General features: G+C 53.6%; 8 protein-coding genes across 8 annotated transcripts; 5 read left to right on the top strand and 3 right to left on the bottom strand.

The window, feature by feature from the left end:
* Positions 1-1,212: 1,212 nt before the first annotated feature.
* Positions 1,213-2,975, top strand: B0H18DRAFT_109647 (uncharacterized protein). The gene is made up of 5 exons (XM_048032454.1): positions 1,213-1,490; positions 1,550-1,588; positions 1,674-1,814; positions 2,295-2,324; positions 2,383-2,975. The coding sequence occupies exons 1-5, from the start codon at positions 1,384-1,386 to the stop codon at positions 2,681-2,683; spliced, it is 618 nt and encodes a 205-aa protein (XP_047886938.1). The 5' UTR covers positions 1,213-1,383; the 3' UTR covers positions 2,684-2,975.
* Positions 2,976-3,502: 527 nt separating this feature from the next.
* Positions 3,503-4,994, top strand: B0H18DRAFT_109630 (uncharacterized protein). The gene is made up of 2 exons (XM_048032450.1): positions 3,503-4,394; positions 4,456-4,994. The coding sequence occupies exons 1-2, from the start codon at positions 3,575-3,577 to the stop codon at positions 4,830-4,832; spliced, it is 1,197 nt and encodes a 398-aa protein (XP_047886937.1). The 5' UTR covers positions 3,503-3,574; the 3' UTR covers positions 4,833-4,994.
* Positions 4,995-5,260: 266 nt separating this feature from the next.
* On the bottom strand, positions 5,261-7,477 carry B0H18DRAFT_1125100 (NAD-dependent aldehyde dehydrogenase; the record flags this gene model as incomplete). Its single annotated transcript, XM_048034962.1, has 13 exons — positions 5,261-5,449; positions 5,509-5,624; positions 5,676-5,714; positions 5,765-5,824; positions 5,880-5,935; positions 5,997-6,349; positions 6,408-6,503; positions 6,558-6,637; positions 6,693-6,717; positions 6,774-6,923; positions 6,968-7,172; positions 7,225-7,388; positions 7,439-7,477. The coding sequence occupies 13 exons, from the start codon at positions 7,475-7,477 to the stop codon at positions 5,261-5,263; spliced, it is 1,572 nt and encodes a 523-aa protein (XP_047886936.1).
* A 2,456-nt stretch (positions 7,478-9,933) lies between these two features.
* On the top strand, positions 9,934-10,846 carry B0H18DRAFT_109611 (uncharacterized protein). Its single transcript, XM_048032443.1, has 3 exons — positions 9,934-10,264; positions 10,316-10,566; positions 10,623-10,846. The coding sequence occupies exons 1-3, from the start codon at positions 10,040-10,042 to the stop codon at positions 10,672-10,674; spliced, it is 528 nt and encodes a 175-aa protein (XP_047886935.1). The 5' UTR covers positions 9,934-10,039; the 3' UTR covers positions 10,675-10,846.
* A 984-nt stretch (positions 10,847-11,830) lies between these two features.
* On the top strand, positions 11,831-13,331 carry B0H18DRAFT_1042789 (uncharacterized protein). The gene is made up of 6 exons (XM_048030641.1): positions 11,831-12,160; positions 12,215-12,259; positions 12,307-12,526; positions 12,580-12,776; positions 12,831-13,053; positions 13,108-13,331. The coding sequence occupies exons 1-5, from the start codon at positions 11,858-11,860 to the stop codon at positions 13,029-13,031; spliced, it is 966 nt and encodes a 321-aa protein (XP_047886934.1). The 5' UTR covers positions 11,831-11,857; the 3' UTR covers positions 13,032-13,053; positions 13,108-13,331.
* A 114-nt stretch (positions 13,332-13,445) lies between these two features.
* B0H18DRAFT_1142697 (endo-1,4-beta-D-glucanase) lies at positions 13,446-14,715 on the bottom strand (the record flags this gene model as incomplete). Its single annotated transcript, XM_048035656.1, has 9 exons — positions 13,446-13,603; positions 13,663-13,700; positions 13,765-13,922; positions 13,976-14,002; positions 14,067-14,129; positions 14,184-14,263; positions 14,321-14,361; positions 14,420-14,527; positions 14,586-14,715. The coding sequence occupies 9 exons, from the start codon at positions 14,713-14,715 to the stop codon at positions 13,514-13,516; spliced, it is 735 nt and encodes a 244-aa protein (XP_047886933.1). The 3' UTR covers positions 13,446-13,513.
* A 2,841-nt stretch (positions 14,716-17,556) lies between these two features.
* B0H18DRAFT_886266 (thiamine diphosphate-binding protein) lies at positions 17,557-19,774 on the top strand (the record flags this gene model as incomplete). Its single annotated transcript, XM_048041116.1, has 6 exons — positions 17,557-17,808; positions 18,017-18,146; positions 18,206-18,308; positions 18,371-19,382; positions 19,436-19,474; positions 19,526-19,774. 6 exons carry the CDS (start codon positions 17,557-17,559, stop codon positions 19,772-19,774), a joined length of 1,785 nt encoding a protein of 594 aa, XP_047886932.1.
* Positions 19,775-19,810: 36 nt separating this feature from the next.
* On the bottom strand, positions 19,811-20,564 carry B0H18DRAFT_1042775 (uncharacterized protein; the record flags this gene model as incomplete). The annotated part of the gene is made up of 3 exons (XM_048030640.1): positions 20,445-20,564; positions 20,305-20,383; positions 19,811-20,235 (listed from the first exon to the last, which is right to left on the bottom strand). A coding segment is annotated over exon 3 (196 nt), but the record flags the coding sequence as incomplete, so codon positions are not given.
* Between the last annotated feature and the right edge of the window lie 38 nt (positions 20,565-20,602).

The following is a 20,602-nucleotide window of genomic DNA, read 5'->3' as shown; positions in this document are numbered from 1 at the left end:
TGATACAGGTCGTCAGTGTTATATCATCAAGGACTAGCACCTGACTGTCCGAGCGTCCCGTCGTTCGACATTGCAGTCATACTCAGGAGCTCAGCGGCATGTAGTCGGATAGGTCATCTGTTCTCCAAAGAATGAGATCTCGCAGGAACCTCGGAGTCGAGAAGACACGTACTCAGCCACATCCCTCAATGATACTCCTTCTTTGAGAATGGGGCAAAATCGCATGGTGCGTATGCAATGACCATAGAATATGCAATGATCTCCTGCGTTCCCGAATATTTGACCAAGCGCAGACATTACGGAGGTAGGAAATCCAGCAGCATGCAACTCTCACTCTTGACGGTGTCCCGGACCCGATGGAACCGACGAGTGCGCAGAGATAGTCTCCTGGCAGGTGAATAACGTACCACGACGAGTTAAGTGCGGGCCATGCAGCCACAGTAAGCATTGGCATTCGCGCGGAGGACGTTACTTTCCCCGAAGGTGATATAAGCCCCGGAGAGTAACATTCGGGCTCTTCATACTTTGCTTGAGGTAGCCGGCCGTTAATGGCTAGGCAACGGCGTGAGCTACGCGCACAAGTTGCTACACCAGAGAGCACCGGACAGCATCGAGCCCATTCCGTACACCAGTTTCGCGAAGTTCGGCCAGTGCTGCGGGAAGGTGGGAGCGTTGCAGTACGGGATAGAGAAGGCGGCACGGTGGATCGAAAGGCAGACACCGTGTACGGACAGGCCAAAGGTATGTTTTCGCGAAACCCGCCGGAGCTGTAGTGCAGGACCAGCTGTGCGACGGAAGCAGACGAGCTCTATGTACAGCTACAACTTGACTTGCTTGCCAGTGGCGGTTATTACCGTGACAGGAGCGGTGGCGTCGCGGCCCGTGAGCGCGTGAACATTGGCATCGGAGTTTGAAAGTGAATCGGCCAGAATCGACCTGTCCATCCATCTGCATCAACGCCTCGCCCACTGCAACCTCCTCTGTCGCGTCCTCTCTCTGGAGCAGCCTTTCCCTGTTTCCTACGTTCCTTCTTCGCCTGAGTTGATTCGGTACTCCGCCCTCACTACTCCCACAACGTCCGTATCGGCCTATTGTTCGGGAGCGCCCGCACGCAGACTCAACACTGCAGCCCACCAAGATGTTTAAGCAGTTCAAGATTATTTATGGGCTTCTGGTCCTTCGTGAACATGCCCCTCTTCGCCGCTGCGCACCGTTGCCTCCATCGTCTTCTCTACTGTCGAGCGCAGGCCGACTTGATGGCGAAATCGTCATCATCGCTGTGACTGAGCAGTTGAGTTGACTGCCTACTCCTAGGTCTCAAACGTCGAACCGACAGGGGGTCCCTGCAGCTGGGTTGATCATGGGCGTCGACCTCCTCGCGTCATGAATCGTCTCGTTTATCGCGATGTTGTTCCCCATGGCGCCTGTCACGGGCGTCGTCGTGCCGAACTGGATGCTCATCCTGGATCTCGCCGCCATTCTCGTCGTTGGCACGTCTCTCTGGTTCTACACCCTCCACATCGAGAATAATTACCTCGCCGTCTGACAGTCGCTGCCGAACGCGATCAAGATCGAGATGCAGAACAAGGTCAGTCTGCCCATCCACTACCTTTTGTGTCGCTCGCGGCGCTCACACCTTCACAATTCTTGTGCTGCGATTATTTCATGCCCAGCGACGGCACCGTTGCCATAAGCGGATTCTGCACGGACCAAACGTTCATCGCCTCGCTATTAAACGTGACGAGCACGACGGTGAATGCGCGCATCACGGACCTTACCGGCTACGGCGAGCGCATGCTCAACCAGAGTAATACGTACGTCCTCCCCTTGCTGATACCTATCGCCACCCGCAGGCTTGTGAGAATTTGGTCGCGCAGGTAGTTGCTGGGTGACGGAGTGGAATTACCTCCTCCCATGACAACCCTAACCTTAATGCGTGGGTGGTCGCGCTCCGTCTGGGTCGCGCAACGCCCTCGTGCGTACGCACCGCGCGCCCGCAACTGCCTCGGACATTTCTCCTTTCGATCTGCATCTCTGCTCGCTTCGTGGCTATCGTTCTGTTTCTGTGATGTGTTGGCGTTGGACTCTCCCTTTCCACTCATAGTCACCGTCTTCTCTTACTCTGTTGGCCCCTTCCGTTCACCTTTCACGGCTTGTTGTCATTGTCCCCGCATCATAGGCACAATGGCATAAGCTCGGATCAGTCTGCAGTCAGACGGGAACTTGGATTGCTTAGTTCCAGGTGCGATTGTGTATCCACTGACGAGACTTCCTGAGCGATTCAAAGTCTAAAGGTACACTCTTCATCAGATTTTGCGAGTCAGGTAAGTAGATTGTACATAACTATTTGGACAACATCGACAGAACGACTAAGGACAACAGGCACAGCACGAACACAAGGAAAACAACGGAGGAAGCAAACGGGAAACAGGTATACACGACAGGGACCGGTCTATTCTCGTCAAACAACCATATCCCCAGGCTTGGACAGTCCCTCGAAGGCCGGGATCACATAGGCAGCTTGGACCAAACCAGCGACGAGCTCTATCGTGACGAGCATGGACAGTGCGACGTTAACGTGGATCGAAGATGGCGTCGCCGAAGAGACGTCTCTGATGTTTGCCCATGCCTCCGACAGGAGGAACGCTATGAACGCAATGGTGGCCCTGTGTCGCCGCGTTAGCGCGTATCGCGTGTAGATGGGGAGCGGCCCCCCATACCATGCCAGCCATACAGCAGGGATCGCCAGAAGCCTAGGGGCAGACCTCACTGACCTGAGGACTTGGGACATTGACAATCTACAGAAGAGTCATAGAATTGTCGTCATTCACAGAAATCGGTCTACGTCGCCGCGGCCGTGATGAGTCTTCAGACAATCTTCACTTTGTGGACCTATTGAGTCTCATAATATCTCATTCAGGACGCGATCGTGATCAATGGCTGTGCGTCTCAATTCGAATTCACCCGAAGTCATGAAGCGGCAATGCAGCTTACGTGAAGATACGTGGGGCGTTACTTCAGTAATCCCCATTCAATCCAACTTGAACTCTAGATTGTCCGAGCCTGCGTAAGCAGCGTCCACTTGTAAGTACTCTCAGAGCTCCACACAGTCTGTAGTGAAGACTATATTCTCCGAGGATCGCATGAGGTACGCCGTACAGTATGTATCCTTGTGCATATTCGATGACTCTACGCCGTTAGGCTATCTAGGTGTCTATGTCGCAGCAAGTGCACAATTGGTCTTACGTTGATCAATGTGTGCGAAAGATGGCGGATGATAGCCTTTTCTCCTGGACGCCCCGAGTCAGATAAGTAACGGTCCATCACATGGCTCGCCTCTTACAATTCACCATCACTCCAGTTTTACGCCTCCATGACCCCAGAGGGCCTCGTATCCAAGTCCTCGAGGGACCCTGAAGCAGCCGCTAAACGTTCAAGGAGTCGGTGAGTTATCATGCGTCCTCTAGACATGCTACGGCGTCCGATGAGTCTTATCAATTCTAATAGGGACGCTGTACGCTCGTGTCGGCGGATAGTCCAGCTATGGCCATCCTTCAACTGCGGTCGCTGTAGCATGTCTGTGGACGGCCTCCAACCTCTCTCGCCTATCCTAGCAGCGCGGATTCCTGTGGAACTACACCTCGAGATCATCGGCTGGCTCGCTTGTGATCGACACAGTCTACACATCTGCGCCATGGTTTCGCGAACGTGGTATCCGCACAGCGTTCACCTGTTATATGAGAAGGTCGATATCGGTGCTCTGAACACGGTCAGCTCAATGGCTCAATCGGCTTTCAAGCACGAGCGCGTGAGACACAACCTCGTAGGAACTCTGGCACTCGACTTGGACGGAGCGTCCGAGATCAATTCAGGACGCACTCTCGAATCTGCACTCGTCGTCCTAGCATCATTGATGCCTTCCCTGCAGAAACTCACGCTCAGACAATGTCTTCCCTGCCCTCTTCACACCTCATTCTATGCCGCACTCCGGGCTTGCAAGAACGTCACTGATCTCACGCTCTGCGGGGTAGTGCTCGAGAACTATCGCGTCCTGTTTCGTGTCCTGTGCGGTTTCCCACAGCTCCGCCGGGTTGCATTCGAAGGCAACCTGCGCTTTTCTCATGCCACTTCTCCGTCGCCAGTCGATTCAGTGCTCTTGCGCCGCAGCAAACACCCAACTAGCTGCGAATTACGGCACCTCCGCATCAGTGTCTCGAACAAAGCCCTCGTCATCCCGCTCGTTCAATGGCTTGTCGATTCGTCACTACACACGTCCATTGAATCTCTGGAAACGCGCGTCGCAGACAAGCATGTGACCGTACTGAACGAGTTGCTTCAAGCTATAGGACCGTCCTTGGTACACTTCCGAGAGCTCGTCGCGTTGAACAAAAAATGTAAGCAAAAACCCACACCCTATTCGCCCTTCTCTGACACGAGGTAACCGACTGTCCCTAGTTGCTCATCTCGACTTGCGTCATAACACGTCCTTACAGACGATCGAGCTATACAGCGGGCATCGCTCCCTCACGGACATTGAGACGGTGCTGCAATTGACCCGGGCCCTTGCAAGTGTCGGTAGTCCGCGACTGACACGGATCGTACTCAAATGCGGCGATCATCCAGGATCCTGGAAGCCTAGCGCCAACGTACGAGCTTTCGACACCGCCGACCTGATCCCCTTGCATGCTGTGATAGGAAGACCCGTCTTCGACGCGCTGCGCGTGGTCCAGGTGGTCGTTTGCCGGAAGAGGTCGCAAGACGTGGTAGCGGTTATGACTATTAATAGACTACTCGCCCCGTGGTGTGCTCGCGGGATAGTGTCTTTCATTTGAGGAAGAGGCAGAGAGGGACGTACTTAGTTTCATCGAGGACTTTGGCCTTTCGGATACCATGTAGGTTAGATGCTGTCTACCGGTCCATGCCCTCGGCGCATCGCGGGCGTGAGATCTATGCGGACGAACTATGGATATGATTGCATAGTAAATGCAGGAAGTCGCGAATCATGAGGCCTGAGGTGCATCGGCAGACAGTATTGTATGAATAGTAGAGAGGTATCTCTTTTTGTTCAGCAATGGAAACTAGTAACGTTGTAGAGAACGGTAGCAGTGTCATAAACGAAAGGATGTCCTGGAATGATTGTCGACGTCGAGTGTTAACTAGTAATGAGTGAAATCATCGGCCGCGGCCGCATCTAGTGCATATATACTATCTTCTACTGAGGCTGGACCCAAGTGTCTAACTGAAACACGACCACGAAGCCTCACGATCTCTGCAAAAGCAGTAACGGCAGCCGTGCGGTCAACTTGCCCGTCAACGTCAACCACAGCGCAGAAAGGCCGGCCAGGGCAATGATAGCACTGTAGCACAGCTTCTTCGCCAGCGGCATGCTTCCATCGCGTGGAGGCAGCGAGCGCGAGAAGAGCCAGTTGAGACGGCGCAACGCGCCCTTCTGCAATGTCAACGATCCTTCAGAGCGCAATACAGCTGCAGAGATCCATGTGGGCCTACATTATACGGGGTGTAGCGCGCCGCCATCAGCGCCGAATCCAGCCAGTTCGGGGCATCCATTGTGCAGCGCTTGTGCGTGAACGTGTCGAAGACATACTTGCCCGTTGTGTAACCGGCTATGGGCGAACGACGTCAAAAGTGAACACCGAAACGTGACTGAGACTTACTGCCACTAGCTCCGACACCACCGAACGGCATTCCTTCCGCTGCCAAGAAGATGAGTATGCGAACAAGAGTATGCATGACAGAGATGTACCCATGACATGCAAGATAGTATCATTGGCGGCTGCCGTTCCGCTCTGGGTATTGCTGAAGACTAGCACGAAGCTCTGGTGACGATATGCCCTACTCGGGTGATGATGAGCACAAACCTTTCTCCTTGAAGACCGCGTCGTTTGTGAAGACATAAACGTTCAATGGATGGTCACTGCATTGAATGTGAACCGCAAGTGAGCGAACGGGCAATGAGCCAATAGAGGTGTGCGCACCGTTCATTGATGAACTCAATGGCCTCATCCACATCCTTCACAGGTACGACCGGAAGGAATGGTCCAAAGAGCTCCTCGCTCATCAAAGAGTCGTCTCCGCGGACATCCTTGATCAGCGCCGGCGCTGCGTATTTGCTCTGCAAATCGACTTTGCCACCAAAGACGATGGTGCCCTTCGTATTGTCGATGAGCGACTTGACCCGCGCCGCATGGCGTTCGTTCACCATCCTCGTGACTTGCCCGGACACCTCGGGGTCGACCGGGTGAAGCTCGTAGTATGCGTTCTTGAGCGCCTCGACGAAGGTGTCCTGGAACCATTCCGGAACGAGGACGTAGTCCGGCGACAGGCAGAGCTGCGCGTTCCGACCCATGAGATTCAGCTGCCACATAGGGATATCTAGAGATACGCACCTGGCCACCGTTGATGAGCTTCCCCCACATGATGCGCTTCGCCGCCGTCTTGACATCGCACCGCGGGTCGATAACACATGGCGATTTCCCTCCGAGCTGACCAAGGTGGGTTAACCATGTTGAGTCTTATCGGTAGCAGAATGGACTCACCTCCAATGTCACCGGAGTGAGGTGTTTCGCTGCCGCTGCGAGAACGACTCGTGCAACGCCACCTCCTCCCGTGTACAGAACTATGAATAGGGACGAGCTTAGGAAAGCGTCTTACATGGAGGCAAGTCGTCTTACTGTGGTCGAACGGGAGTTCGAGGATCTGAACCTTCAGCATTAGCACCAACGCCAGGTATGTGCATACGATACATAGCATACCTTCGTCGTCTCCGGAATACCACCATTCACGATTCGGTACACTTCCGGGTCAAGATACTTCGGAATGAGCTCGGTGAGCAACGCAGCCATCGCCGGAGAGAGCTCCGAGGGCTTCATCAGCACTGCATTCCCAGAGGCTATAGCGCCCGACTGGACACGAGGCCAGAAGGTGAGCTACTTCAAAAGAAGCCAACCAAAAAGTCGCACCAGTGGGCAGAGAAGGAGGTACAGCGGGTAATTGAAGGGCTGATCAGTAGCACGACGCCTTTCGGCTCGTTTCTCATCACGGGAGACATGGCGAACCACAGCCATGAGAACGGGGCTTTCTCGGGGGACGCCCACTTCTCAACGTTGTCGTATGCCTCCTTCAGTTCCATGAGCGTGCCATTCAGCTCGAGCCTATGGTGTTGACGTCAGCAGACATGGGCGGAGGTCACTTAACAATACGTACAACTCGGACTCCTCGCGTGGACGTCCCAGGTCGGACATGAAAGCATCCTTGATGCGCTCCCAGTTGTCTTGAACGAGATAACACAGATTCAACAGCTGTTGCTTGCGGAAGGCAACGGATTTGGTCTTCCCGGTACGGAATGCCCTCCGCAGGTCCTGGTAAATCTGCTACAATGTAAGGCCAATTCAACAACAATCGTGCCAATGACACGTACCAGTGGGATATCTTCCACTGAGGTGTACTTGACGGACATGGTGGGAGGTTCTCGGGTGGGGTAATGAGCATGGGGGTTTGTAGACTCCGTACTTTATGTATGTATCAAAGCCGCTCGCTTAACCATAAGCCGCTGGCAATGGGATGTGATCCGCGTCAATCTCGATATTTGCGGAATTCCATCAAGGCCCTGGGCGGAGAAGACGGGGCGGGAGACTCGGATAAGTGAAGACCATTTAGCATGAGACGCAATGTCCGATTTTGGTGTTCTCTGTGAATTGTGGGTCCAGGAAACTGCCACATGCCGTCTCATGGACAGTCTCCCTAATCGCAATGTCGTGCGAGTGTTTTAGGTCTATGGCACAACGGCCGCATGTGTGGTATTGAAGTCGCAGGCTCCGCCTTCCAACTGCATGCGGGTCTAGAAGACACTTCAAGCAAAAAAGGGCGTAGAAGTTAACAGGTTGTCGGTGATGACCTATTTCGTCGACGTTTCAGTGTTCTCCGCGTTCCAATAGTGGCTTTGGCAAGATTCTTCAATTCCAGTCTTCTTGTGAATGGGATGAATTAATACATACTTACACGAAGTTGATTCGAAACAAGTCTCGCGTCACGACGCCAACGGTGAGTACTTGCGACAGTGCTGTCTGCTGCTCGCAAGCGGTGGTGGAATGATTAATATTGTTTGACGACTGCTCTTACTATAGAAGTACGACACGACAGACGACGTGTTCGGTAGTTTGCTGGCAGCTGCAGTCGGTCTTCTGCACAGTTGTGGTCAAGTTGTGGCCAAGACGGTCTTCAAGACGCCGGACGGTTGATGGTTCCTCACGGCATTTGCCGGAGACTAGGGCCAGCAACGGATTCCCGAAACGACCCTCCTCCTCCCGGACCAGGTTCGGGGCCTCCTTGATTCACAGCGAGGAGTCTGGCTCGTTTCTCGTTTCTCGTCGCCCGAGGCCTGCCGTCGCTGTAGCAAATGTCACCGCACACTTTAACTACCTTCTGTTAAAGCGCTCAAGTCCGAGTGAAGCATAGTTCCGGCCAACTCTGGGGAAGGAGTCTGTGCCCGTTGTGCTAGTGATCGCCAACTTAGCGTGCGGTCTCGGCAGCCACTGTACCCTCGCGACGCCGCATAGCCCGGAAGCCAGCGCGTCCTGACGAGCTGAAGTGAGAAGACTCAGGGACGGTGAAGTACAAAACCAAACTTGCGAGGCGACTGACCGATTGCGAAGCATTAAGACCTTCAACAACAGGTCCTAGGTGCGCAGTTCTAGATGGTATTCCCGCAGGAATGGGCCTTGATGTTGACCCAGGCTGGAGCTGCAAATATACGTCTGTCTCTGGGTGATATAAACAAATGGTCGGCGATATTCCCCTCAGTGGACATAGCCCGGAACCAGGAGCTCTGAAACATTTATTATATCTCGGAGAGAAGACTCGAAGGAGTTTGAGCAGCACCGGATGGCATCGTCTCCGAGTTCCACATAGTTCACACGGCTTATCCACGGGCCACAGGACGCGTTCCGCAACCTATTTTGAGCTAGATATGGCACGAGAAGCAGATGCTTCCTTCCAGTATCGCTCGGAGAAGCACGGCGAAGCCTAGTACAGATCCTCATAGTGAGTCATAAAATATCGTCATGTTCGTCTATAGGTGTCCTAATGTGCTCCATCTCTATGAATTTGGACGTTCAACAGGTTTTATGGGGCTTTTGTACCTCACTATACATTGCCAGTGAGCGCGTCGCCTTCAGAAGCCGGGCTGCGGCATAGCTGCTGTTGGCAACTCGCGTGTGCGGCGCAGGCGTTCCATCCGCTGAAACCTCGAATTAACCATACGATGCTACGGGACGGCTAGCAAATCATCACCTTGGAGCTGAGGTCCGCAGTTCAGCGTGTTGCCGGATGTCACTTCATGGACGCTCGGTAGGAGGATTGGTGCCGAGTCACCAGTTGTCTTGGATAGCCTACGGCGACTGAATATCAGACCACAAACGCGATTGCGGTTTCACGCATGCATCGATCTCGGTTTGTCGCCGGTTGTCCCTCGTCCCATAAAGCACGAGCTATTGGGCAGTATTGCCTTCGTTGCCTCACACGCAATCGTTTGACCTAGTCTCGACATGCGCACACTCTCAACATCCGAGGCTCAGTTGTTTTCCCTCTTCACTGCCAGTATCGCTTACGGCATTCATCTGGTAGCGTTCGCTGCATGTGTGTGCACCTGGTCCCGTCGTTCTCGACGCTCCCTTCCGGGATCCGCTTATTGGCCCTGGGTATTTGTGGCCGTATCCATTTTTCGTTCTAGGCACTTCGCACATCTGTTTGGTCTGCTGTCACAATATTCTGGCATTCATACTCAGCCATGGACCCGACGGCTCTAAAACAGAGTTCAAAACGGCTGGATCAATGGGTTGCGGGTAAGGAGGCACCTGGACACATCTAAATCTCTGTGTCCGAACTGACATTCATTAACGCCTGCTAGTATGTCTGCTATCAGCTCATCGTTGCACTGTCCGATGCGGAATCACCATCGATCTTTTGACGCACCAGCAATTGACTACCGTACCGCGAATGGTGGACAGCAGGCTTTATATGAATGGCTACTTTATTTGTTTGCGCAGGGCTTGCTGTTTGGCGTTTGTGGGACGTACATAGGCAGACTCCAGCACTTCTCACCTCAGGTCAGGGGTCAAGTCGAATTTCCTTCACTGTCGTGAACGCTATTCTCGTGGAATCCGCCCTCATGTACACGCTCACGGTCATCGCGGTCACTGTCACGGACTTTCTGGAATTTAACGTCTACTACTTCGCGATCGATGCGGTGAGGAGATCATTTGAGCTCTACAAGGCTAATGACTGATCCTGATGCCAGAGCGTGCAGGTCGCGGGAATATGTTTCGATCTCGTCCTCGCGCGCATCTGGAATGGCGTTGCAGGCGAACAGATCCAGTCCTCTGCGCATACGCGCCAGTCCGAACTTCAGTACTGGCACAGCACATCACTCTCCACACGCATGGAGAACCTGGGTCTCGAGCCCGTGGCAGGTACAAGCCGGGAGCGCATGCTGCCATGGTCTTGCAATGGCGGCGACTCGTTTGGAAGGGTGGGCGTCGCGAAGGCCAGGTATGTTCGCCGATGCGATGTGCCACTATGTAGTCCCGACTGAGATGTCTGATCAGAGCCCGTCGAGTCTCGATGCCAGAGTTGATGACATCTCCCCGCGGTTCATAGCCACGGCGTGAAATGCGCCGTCTTGGACTTCTGTTGTCTGCATTGGCGATGTAAAGGCTGTTGCGATTCGATCCCGCGAGCCCTCGGCCCAAAAGAAAAGTCCGAGCATGAAGCGGTTCATAAATGGGGCCGCAACAGGTATTCGCAGTCCTCGTCGAACTATGTCGATGTCTGACTCCGATCGAGCGACATAGAAGCCCTACAGACTAGCGCTCTTATCAATGCTGCACTGAACTGTTTTAGCTTCGTGCCTACCTTCATTCCCGCTATGTCATGACTGTTCCTGGAACCACCTGTCTATCTGCGTTGACGTGGGGGCTGTGCTCGGAGATGAGCATCCGTCTGTGGATCTACTATACGCATGTCATGATCGCAAGGCTCACGAAAAGGAACCCACCCATTGGCCTGGCGACCGCATGAGACACCGTCAAGGACTCATCCGCGCTGAAATCGACGTCTTGCTTGCTAACGTGACTTGGTGCTGTTGGGCCGCACCAGAACGATCCAGTGCTACAACTCGAGGTCGCTCACGCCAAAGATTTCATCCGCGCCGTATACGTACCATCGTTTGCTGATGGAGGACGTATGCCGCATCTGTCTATCGGACCTCGCTAGCGGATGACTGTAGATGATCGTCACGGTGCATGAATTCGTTGTGGCGGTGCTGGAGCCACCGTATTTTGAGCCTTGATTAATTGCAAGCTCGGAAGAAGTTTGGAACGGCCGTTCCGAATCCCTTCACTACTTATGTACTCTCGTATACCGCTGAGGCCTCCTGAGGCTTTCGGAGCCAGGCTGCAGGAAATCACCAAGTGTTTCATATGATCACGAATGCAGTACTTGCTATTCAATTGATTCGGTGTCGGCGCGGCACGTTCTCGTGTCTCTCATTGGTGGCATAGGTGACCAACATTGTCTTCATTGCGACAGGTCCATTCCCTTGGCCTGGACCGCAGTCAGTGAGTGGGTATTACGGGTCCAGAGCAGTCGGAGGGGGACATGGCACAAGGACTTAGTCCCGTTATAACTGAATATCTCGGGCTGTCATGATCAGTGATGATGATTTCGTCCGGACGCCCTGAGACAGAGACGCGCGTGATGCGGGCCACAGCCGATACAAATACCTACGGGCGTGGCTGAGATCTATGGCTCTCTTTTCCACTGCCCCTCGCTGTGCGCGACGATGGCGCCCGCATTCCCCATCACGGAGGCCCAGCTTGTCGCCCTCTTCGCGGAAAGCATCGCGTACGGAATGCATGTGGTGACGTTCGCAATCTGCATGTACTCCTGGATCCATCGCTCAAAAGCCTCAAAGTCAGCGAGATCATGGCCATGGATGTCTATCGCCATTGCCCTCCTTATTGTCGGGACGCTCGATGTGTCCTTCAACTTGTACCACAACATCATTGCCTTCATCTTGTACACCGGCCCTGGCGGCCCAAAGGGTGAATTCGAAAAGCTCTCTAATTGGGTCAATGTCATGCGAGTGAGTGACATTCTGTTCTCGTCATGACTGTTTAGCAAAGCTGACCTCTACAAGAGTGTTTGGGCGCGTCTTTGTGCATTGATTTCCGACGCTGCTTTGGTATGCCGCTCATCTTCATGAGCCTGAGTCATTCTGAGTATGTTCAGATATACCGCTGTTGGGTCGTCTACAGTGTCTCCACGCAGCGGTGGTCTGTCGTGGCGCTCCCGATTTTGATTTGGCTCGGCGTGGCAGCCTGCGCTGTCATGGACGTCTTTTATCTGTGCACCCTCCATCTGTATACGTCAATCCCTTTGGCGACACAGATGCGCCCATGGCTGTATGCCTATTTCTCGTTAACGCTAGCCTTGAACGTCGTCACCACAGGTACGGATCACTCTTTACCCTAGTGCGCGTTGACTCAAGGCTGTGAATTGCAGGCATGATTGTGTACCCGCTCTGGAAGACACGCAAGCTGACCTCCGAGTACTTCAAATTACGCTCGCGGAAACGAGACAGACTCAAAGGAATGATCCGCATTTTCATTGAATCTGCCCTCCTTTACACGCTGTCTGTCGCGGTCAGCGTCATCATGGAGATGGTCCAGTCAAATGGATACTATCCCTCAACCGATATCGTACGTAGCATGCCTCCTCTGACTTCGTTCGTACTGAGAAAGCGTCGGTTGTAGAGCGTGCAACTTGCGGGCTTTACGTTTGATCTCATTATTATTCGCATTTGGAAAGGTGTCTCTACGGAACAAACTCGTGCCTTCGCCGATTCGATGACTCGGTCGCCGATGGCTCCTCACAAGGCACCGTGGCAAGAGAGTTCAGATATCAGCACCTTCGAGGTCCATCTGGAAACCGGGAACTCTGCGACGATGGTTTGAGAGGAGTATACATCTTTCTCTGGTGAGTCGAATTTTGAACGTTCAACAGCTAACAACGTGGACTAATCTGTACAAAGCCCGTATAACTTATTGTTCCTTTATGTATGAACGACCTATTGAACGACTACGACACGACTCCTTGCCGGCTTGTGGCCTTACGATCTTTCAGTATGTTGTATACCCCGGACGCTGGTACTAGTACTTCGTCTTCGTCGTCACCGGATCCTGAATCGGTGTTGTACTGCATCCTCTATTTATACCTGTATCGTGCGTCATATCCTTATGCATCATTTATTCACATTTTGTTGTAGTGGCGCACTAAGAGTTGGTCGGGTCCGGTTGGTTAGATTCATAGTCAACGATACGGATGGTTCTATTCAGCAGGCGGAATGACACTACGACAGCGACACTATCGCACGAACACTCCCCTGTGATATTGACACACCACCCCAGACATTATGCTTCTGCGCGCGAGACCGCTCTTACGTGTTAACAGTGACGCTGAAGTCGGAGACCGTGAGCGTCGCGGTACCGGTGAATGCCTCGGTTCCGGCCTGAATGGCCTGCAGGACCTGTACAACAAAATCAACGTCTTCAACTCCCTTTTCAACGTTTTGCACGAGTGACATACCTGGGAAGTGTCCACTCCCTGGTTCTCCTCGAGGTACTCTGCGGGAGGCGGGAGAATCAGGTCAGAGCCAGTGCGGTGGACGTATCGGAAATCAAGACGTACGGAAGAAGTCGTTGATGTCCGCGGTGAAACTGTTGATGTTGCCGTTCGCGGAGACGAACGAGATGGTCTGCCAGTTGGAGTTGGGGCCGGACCAGAGGTTCCAGGTGTTGCCAGCGACTGTGATGCCGGAGTCGATTTGGGAACCGACAGGTTCAATGCTGAAGACCAGATCGATCAGGAAGAGTTTCCCTAAAATTGCAAATGCACGCACCCCCCCTCGCCAGAGAGCCAGATCATGCTGAGATAACGCGTCGTAACGAGAGTGTCAGCTATAGTTGAGCTGGTGCAGTTTCAAAACGTACATCTCGTAGCTAGAAGTGCTGGAGGCCGGGTCCCCAGCGGAGGTTCCAGTCCAGATGTCGTACCTAAAAGGAGCAGGTTGAGACTGAATTATCTATTTTTATTGTCGATTCACTCACGAGACGTCGGCCCTTAGGCCGGAAGACTGAGACGTGTACTCCCAGTTGTAGGTGGTGGGAGCGGAAGTAATATCCGCCAGCTGCAATGCGGACAGAGTCAGTGATAATTTAGAGGCAGTCGCATGATCTCGACTTACAGTTACGCCACTGACACCGGACGTCGGCTGGACATTGGCGTCTACCACAACGTGTGAGTAACAACACATGGCAGGTCGTGCGGAAGAGAGCCCACTGACAAGTCTTGACGTCGTTCTCGTTGTCCGCCCAGGTGTAGGTCGTGGACCAGGTGATGCTGTTCCCACTGGTGCTCTCCAAAGTGGAGTTCTGCGAGCCGGTACCGTCGCCTGAGTCAACACAACATTGAGTTTCGCGACGGATTCACGCCATGGTATACATGCTTACCGGAGCCCCACTGGTCGTTGCAGAGCTCGTAGTTGCCCGAGGTGGCGCAGGAGTACTGACCCGTCAAGACAGTCGCGGCACGGGCACCGAGCGCAACGGCTGCGAGGACGAATGGAGTACGGAGCTGCATTTTCGGTGAAGTCTTGCTGTTGTCCGAGGAGACTGGCTGTAAGTCGCAGACTCTGAGCTCCTTTTATACCGTCAGGAACGTTCCGCCGCGAGTCTGTATAGTACTCCCGGGAGCACGTTCTTGGACATGCGACCGCTCCGCGAGTCATTGCAGGGCCAAGTGGTGGGAGTGTCTATGAATGCTGTACGCGATATAGCACTCGAAGAGTTCCAGAAGAGGCTGGATTGTTGCAGGCGCATACAAGGAGTCAGTACTGAGGGTCACGTCGGTCCTACCCAGTATGCGGAGAAGGAGGCTGACATGTGAAGCTTGATCGTCGGACTAGGTTATTAATTAACGGCAGGACAGCCGTATAAGCTTGCATCCAATGCGTCGGCACACTGAGTAGTAGGAAGCAGCCCGAGATATCTCCGGGGGCCTCTGGAAGTGTGCGTCTGGGCGATGTGGTGAGCGAATGGAAGGTCGGAGTGCTGAAGAGACTTACTTGTTCTCTATTGCTGTCCCGCCGGCTCCATTTGATTACGTGAGGCGACGTACTTAGCTGTAAAATGCTGTGTGCGAGAAACAGACAGCTTACAGTTCCGGCGATGAGAGCGCGTACACATGAATTAATGAAGCAGTACCTCCTCAGGTAGGCTGTGAGTCGTAGGTCTAGTTGCAAACTTCAGCTGAAGGTTGGATGTGCGGATGCAGAACTATGAAAAGAGACAGGTTTCCAGATGTTCTTCCCGTGTGGTATTCATCCGGAGGGCCCATCGCGAACGAGGCCGCTTCCAAATTGCCTGTCGTCACCGCCTCGTAGAATGCGCAGTGTGACTGCACCCTGTCCACGTTTGTCGAGCCAAAAATTTCAATGAATGAGAACGTGTTTTGGCATGCATAAGTGTCCTGGGCTCGTGCAAGGACGCACAGTGCTGACCTTCGCGAAGCTGGTCAGGATGACTCTGATCATTGAACGTGAAGGCTTTCAGCACAAAACGAGTTTCCCAATGTGAAAGACGGCTCACCGTATTACCTCCCGATTACTGGCCACGAGGTACGGCACCCAGGAATATGTTGCCGGCGAATGGCGTTACATGCCGAGTCAATAGCTGGTGCAATAGGACCATTGGCCTTGCCCGCGGTAAGTAAGCATCCAGCCGCTCGGGTCCGGTACAGCCTCTCGGGGAGAAGGCCTTACAGGAACACCCTCAAATCGGAGTCTGTTCATAAATCAGGATGAGCATTCAATACGACTACACGAACTACACGAACTCTCGCACCTTGAAGTACAGAGAAACGAGGTCCATCGCTTGCAGCAACATCATGCATATTTCATGATGAAGATGTTCAGCACCATACTTCTTCCGTTCCATCGCAGTATGCACAGCCAAAGTATGCAGCATTGTGGGAGAGTTGGACCTCACGCAATTGCCGATATTCTGTCGGTCATCAACACACTCATGGCATATTTATTCTAGCGCATGCAACCTAGCCACAGGAGGAGATCGTGGACACAAAAGGAGAAAGTTCTGGCGAGACTACGACCGTTCGAGTCAGAGTCGTCAATTCAAGTCGACGCGTCAACCAGTCACCGGACATTGTCACGACGACGCAAGTGAGGCTAGTCGACAAGGCAGTCACATCCTACTGATCAGCGTAACTCGGTGATACTGAATGCTCAAGAAAGCGCACGTCACCTGAAAACACAGCGCACGGACGGTAGCCTAAAGTGTCCTCACAGTTAGATATAAGTCGCATAACAGGTCGCCATGGTAGGTCGGGTCCCGGAATCGAAATGTTCGCAGTACTTGATAATTGACTGGCAATGACTGTAACGGTCACCCGTAAGTAGATAACAACGTACAGTGGGGTGAATACTCGCGACAACTCATCGGGCCTCCTACATCAGACTCCTTGAGCTTGAGGTTGCTTGAACGTCGGTGTACTTGTATGAGGGCGAGGAACCCATGTTCATAAGTTAGCTCCACGATCGATCATTGAGTTAGGTGAGCGGTGAGCGGTGAACGTTTGAACTTCCACACCAAGATCGGTACACAGGACGGACGACATGGACCTGGACGCGCACTCGAGCATGGTCGACAGTCGACAGTCGACCGACTCGACCAAGACTCGACGTCAACGTTCCAACTTGAACATGAACGGGCGCTTACTGCGCTTGCCTTGAACGTGGCGCTTATTCTCGACCGCTTTTGGTCTGCCCATCCATGCTGCATCATGCCCAAATCAACCTTCTCAGCTTTTCAGTCGCTTCTGTCATGTCTGGATAGCGTACACTATGTTATGAGCACTTGACTCTGTGCTGCCCAAGTCTTTCAAGACTCCGTGAAGCCTGACTGCTACCTCCGGAACTTCTCCACGTATGCGGAATGCCTGATGCTGACGTCCGACGAGGGGGCGAAGACATGGGAGTCACAGCCCCTTGTTGGTCTATATAAGTCTTCATCGCACTGGCCAGTTCAGGGAATTTCTGGCATACAAAATGCCAAGTTGTTCGCGCGGTTGGGCAACGAGCGTCGAGGATGCTGCTAGCAAGTCGTACAAACTTCGGCCGTGCGCTTGGAGGACTCTGCGCCTGGAGGACTATCATGGTGCTTGCAACCGCCCACGAGGCAATCGGTAGGGGCGTCTTGCCGTATGACATTCTGTCCCATCTGCTGAACGTAATTGCATCAACACTAGAAGCAAACGGGGGGCTTATGACCGCTCCCATCAGACAGTAGAAGCCAATCGTCCGGACACGCAGGTCAGAGACTCAAAAGCAATGCTATCGATACGTGCCATGGTCGCCCACCACACAATCCTCCAGATAGCTCGACGTCTCTTCCGATCTGCCTGGCGATGTACAACACCGCAACTGTATTCTGGAAGACCCTGGCCGACGCAGGTGTCACACATGCATTTGTCAACTGGGGAAGCGACCACTCGGCGTTACTCGAGGACCTCGAAAGGCAGCGCGTGGAGGAAGGAAAGAGCTTGTTGGAGATAGTAACATGCCCGAACGAGATGGTTGCGCTTTGCGCAGCGCATGGGTATTCGCAAGTCGCAGGGCTGCCAGCTGCAGTGATTGTACACGTGGACGTAGGGACACAGGTGAGGTATCTCCTCCTGTCTCTGACGACTTGGGAATATGGCTAGCCTATTCGACACAGTGGACCACGAGTGCAATGTGGGTCCATATGACTCTTCGTTGACGCGTTGACCGTGTCGAGCTGCATCCGTCCGATCGAGCCTTCTCGATCGAGGGGTCGAACTACCCCTGAATCTGCAATTGTGACTAATAGAATTCCTATCTCGACAGGCGTTGGCCAGTGCTGTACACAATGTCGATCGTGGTCAGACACCAGTGCTGATATTCGCAGGAGCATCACCATTCACCATAGAGGGCGAACTAAAAGGCTCACGTACTGAGTGGCCGTTGTGGATCCAAGGTTGGAACTTCCATCTATGAGCTGCGTCTTGAGTCTCTGAGTCACGTTCAACGTTCTAGATATCCCGGATCAGGCTGCTATCGTACGACAATACATGCGATATACCGCCCAAATATCCAGCGGTGTTAGCGCTGCGAAGACAATTATGCGGGCTTTGCAGTTGTACGTGCCGACCTCTGATTAAGCATCAATGTAGTACGTTAACGATACGTGAATACTGATAGTGCGCAGAGTGATCCAAAGGGCCCTGTATATCTTTGGGCGAGACGTGAAACACTGGAGGAAGAACTCGATGCCTCCATTGTACAGCAAGGCGTCGATGTCGCTAGCTGGCCGCCCATCACACCACCTGGTCTCGCGCCGTCAGCTGTCGACACCATTGTGTCTGCTCTCATACATGCCGAATTCCCTCTCATCATCACAGGGAACGTCGGACGCAATCCCAACGCAGTACCCCTCCTCTCCTCCCTCTCAAACACGCTATCCGTCGCGATCGTCACGTCATGCCCTTCCGCCCTCTGCATCCCGCACTCGCACCCCTTCTTGGTCGGCTCTTCGTGGGACGGCCGCACCGCCTTTCTCAAGGACGCCGATGTCGTCGTAATCCTGGAAGCGGATATCCCATGGATGCCCGTCACGGGTACGCGACCTAAACGTGGCGCACGCGTGTTTGTCATCGACGCGGATCCGCTGAAGCAGAGCGTGGGATACACCCACGTCGACGCGGAGATGGTCTGTAAGACGGATGCGGAGGTAGCGCTCGGGCAGCTCCTGGAGGCTGCTGGGCGGAAGCTTGACGAGCCTTCGCGTGCGATAGTCGCTGGGCGCGCACAACGCTTGGAATCGTTGCATACCGCCTGGACCACCGACCTCGATACTGCTGAACGGGCTCTTACCCCTGGTACGACGCTGCCGACAATTCCCTACCTCCTGGGCGCGCTTCGGTCTGCGGTACACGAACATACGCCTAGCAAAGGCCAAACCGTCCTATGGTTGAATGAAGGGATCAGCAACGCTGGCTTCATCTGGAACCATATTCAGCCCAACGCCCCCGGCAGCATGCTCATGTCAGGAGGGTCCAGCCTTGGATACGCTCTCGGCGGGGCGATTGGTGCGCACATGGGGAGTGTCGTTGCTCAGAAGCAATATGACATCATCGTCGCAATTGTAGGCGACGGGGACTTCTTGTTTGGGGCACCGAGTACTGCGTACTGGATCGCAAGCCGGTACGAGACGGTACGTGCCTCTTGATGTGCGAGCACGTCGCTGCTTACCTGACTATGCACCAGCCGTTCTTGACGATCGTGCTGAACAATGGCGGATGGCTGGTGCGTCGAACCCATGTTGCGTGAGTTGCACTGGCTAACGCTCCATGCTAGTCTCCTGGACGGTCAATGACAGTCGTTCACCCACGAGGACACGGCGCGAAGGCTTCAGGCCAGCGTCTTACCACAAGCTTTGGGCCGAAGCCGCCGAATTATTCCCAGATCGCTGTTGCTGCTGGGGACGCCTGGGGCCGTCGGGTTGAGGGTGCGTCGGATCTACCCGTCGCCTTCTCGGAGGCGATCAGAGTGGTCCTGGAGGAGAAGAAATGTGCAGTCGTAGACTGCGTTCTCGAATCGATCTGACTGGTATGCCTCCTTGTCTTCGACTCACCTAGCCATAGCTATTCGCCAAGTACGACTCGCCGTCGCTGCTAAACTTAAGTCCCTGATCCAGGTCTCAATGGCATGCACTCGTGGTCAGTCACTCCGGAATCCGGACATCACTCGTGCTTTGGACACTTGATTCGTACACTCACGTCTGTGGGAGCCGGAGCCCAGAGCCGCAGGCCCGGGGTCGCTTTGTGAGTGGCCGCTTCGCGTGTTTCTCGTTGATTCGGAAAGTGCCAGTGAACTTGAAGGACGCTCATCGCGCATACATAGTACGACTGGGCTGCTAGGCATCATGCATCAGACTCGGCATGTCTAGACATGTTGTGTGGTTGATGGGCTACACTGAATGGTGGAGCCGACTGAGGGAAGTTTACTGGATAATGGTAGCCCGTGCAAGCTCTTTGGCAAGATTTTCCCAACGAGTGAGCCTCAAAGTTAATCTCGTTCGCATGTACAGAGACTAGCGGAAACACCGTGACTGTTGCCGCCTGTCATCTGACCAGGACGTGGTATTATTCTCATTGAATTTGCTAGTTCACCGTCGACTGCATCTGTCTCGGGTTCTCGTTCGGTACGTCAGCCTGTTTATTTGGGGGCACTGAGCTACTTCACAGATATTGGCAGATATAGGAAGGTAGTCGAACCATTCAGCGCGCCTCCGAGTAGTGCCATCTTTTACTTAGGAAGTCCTTGCGCCTTTGAGCGGCATTGTCGTGTCACTTGACGTGTCGTTTGACTGCCATGAATCCCTGCAGCATTCGTCCTAAACGGTTTACGACGCGGTCCGCTGTTGGCGTGATA

The sequence above is a fragment of the Fomitopsis serialis genome, assembly GCF_022376445.1.
Source record: "Fomitopsis serialis strain Sig1Antser10 chromosome Unknown B0H18scaffold_143, whole genome shotgun sequence".
Taxonomy (NCBI): domain Eukaryota; kingdom Fungi; phylum Basidiomycota; class Agaricomycetes; order Polyporales; family Fomitopsidaceae; genus Fomitopsis; species Fomitopsis serialis.
Note: the sequence above shows the minus strand (reverse complement) of the source record. Positions and strands in the feature narration are given on the sequence as shown.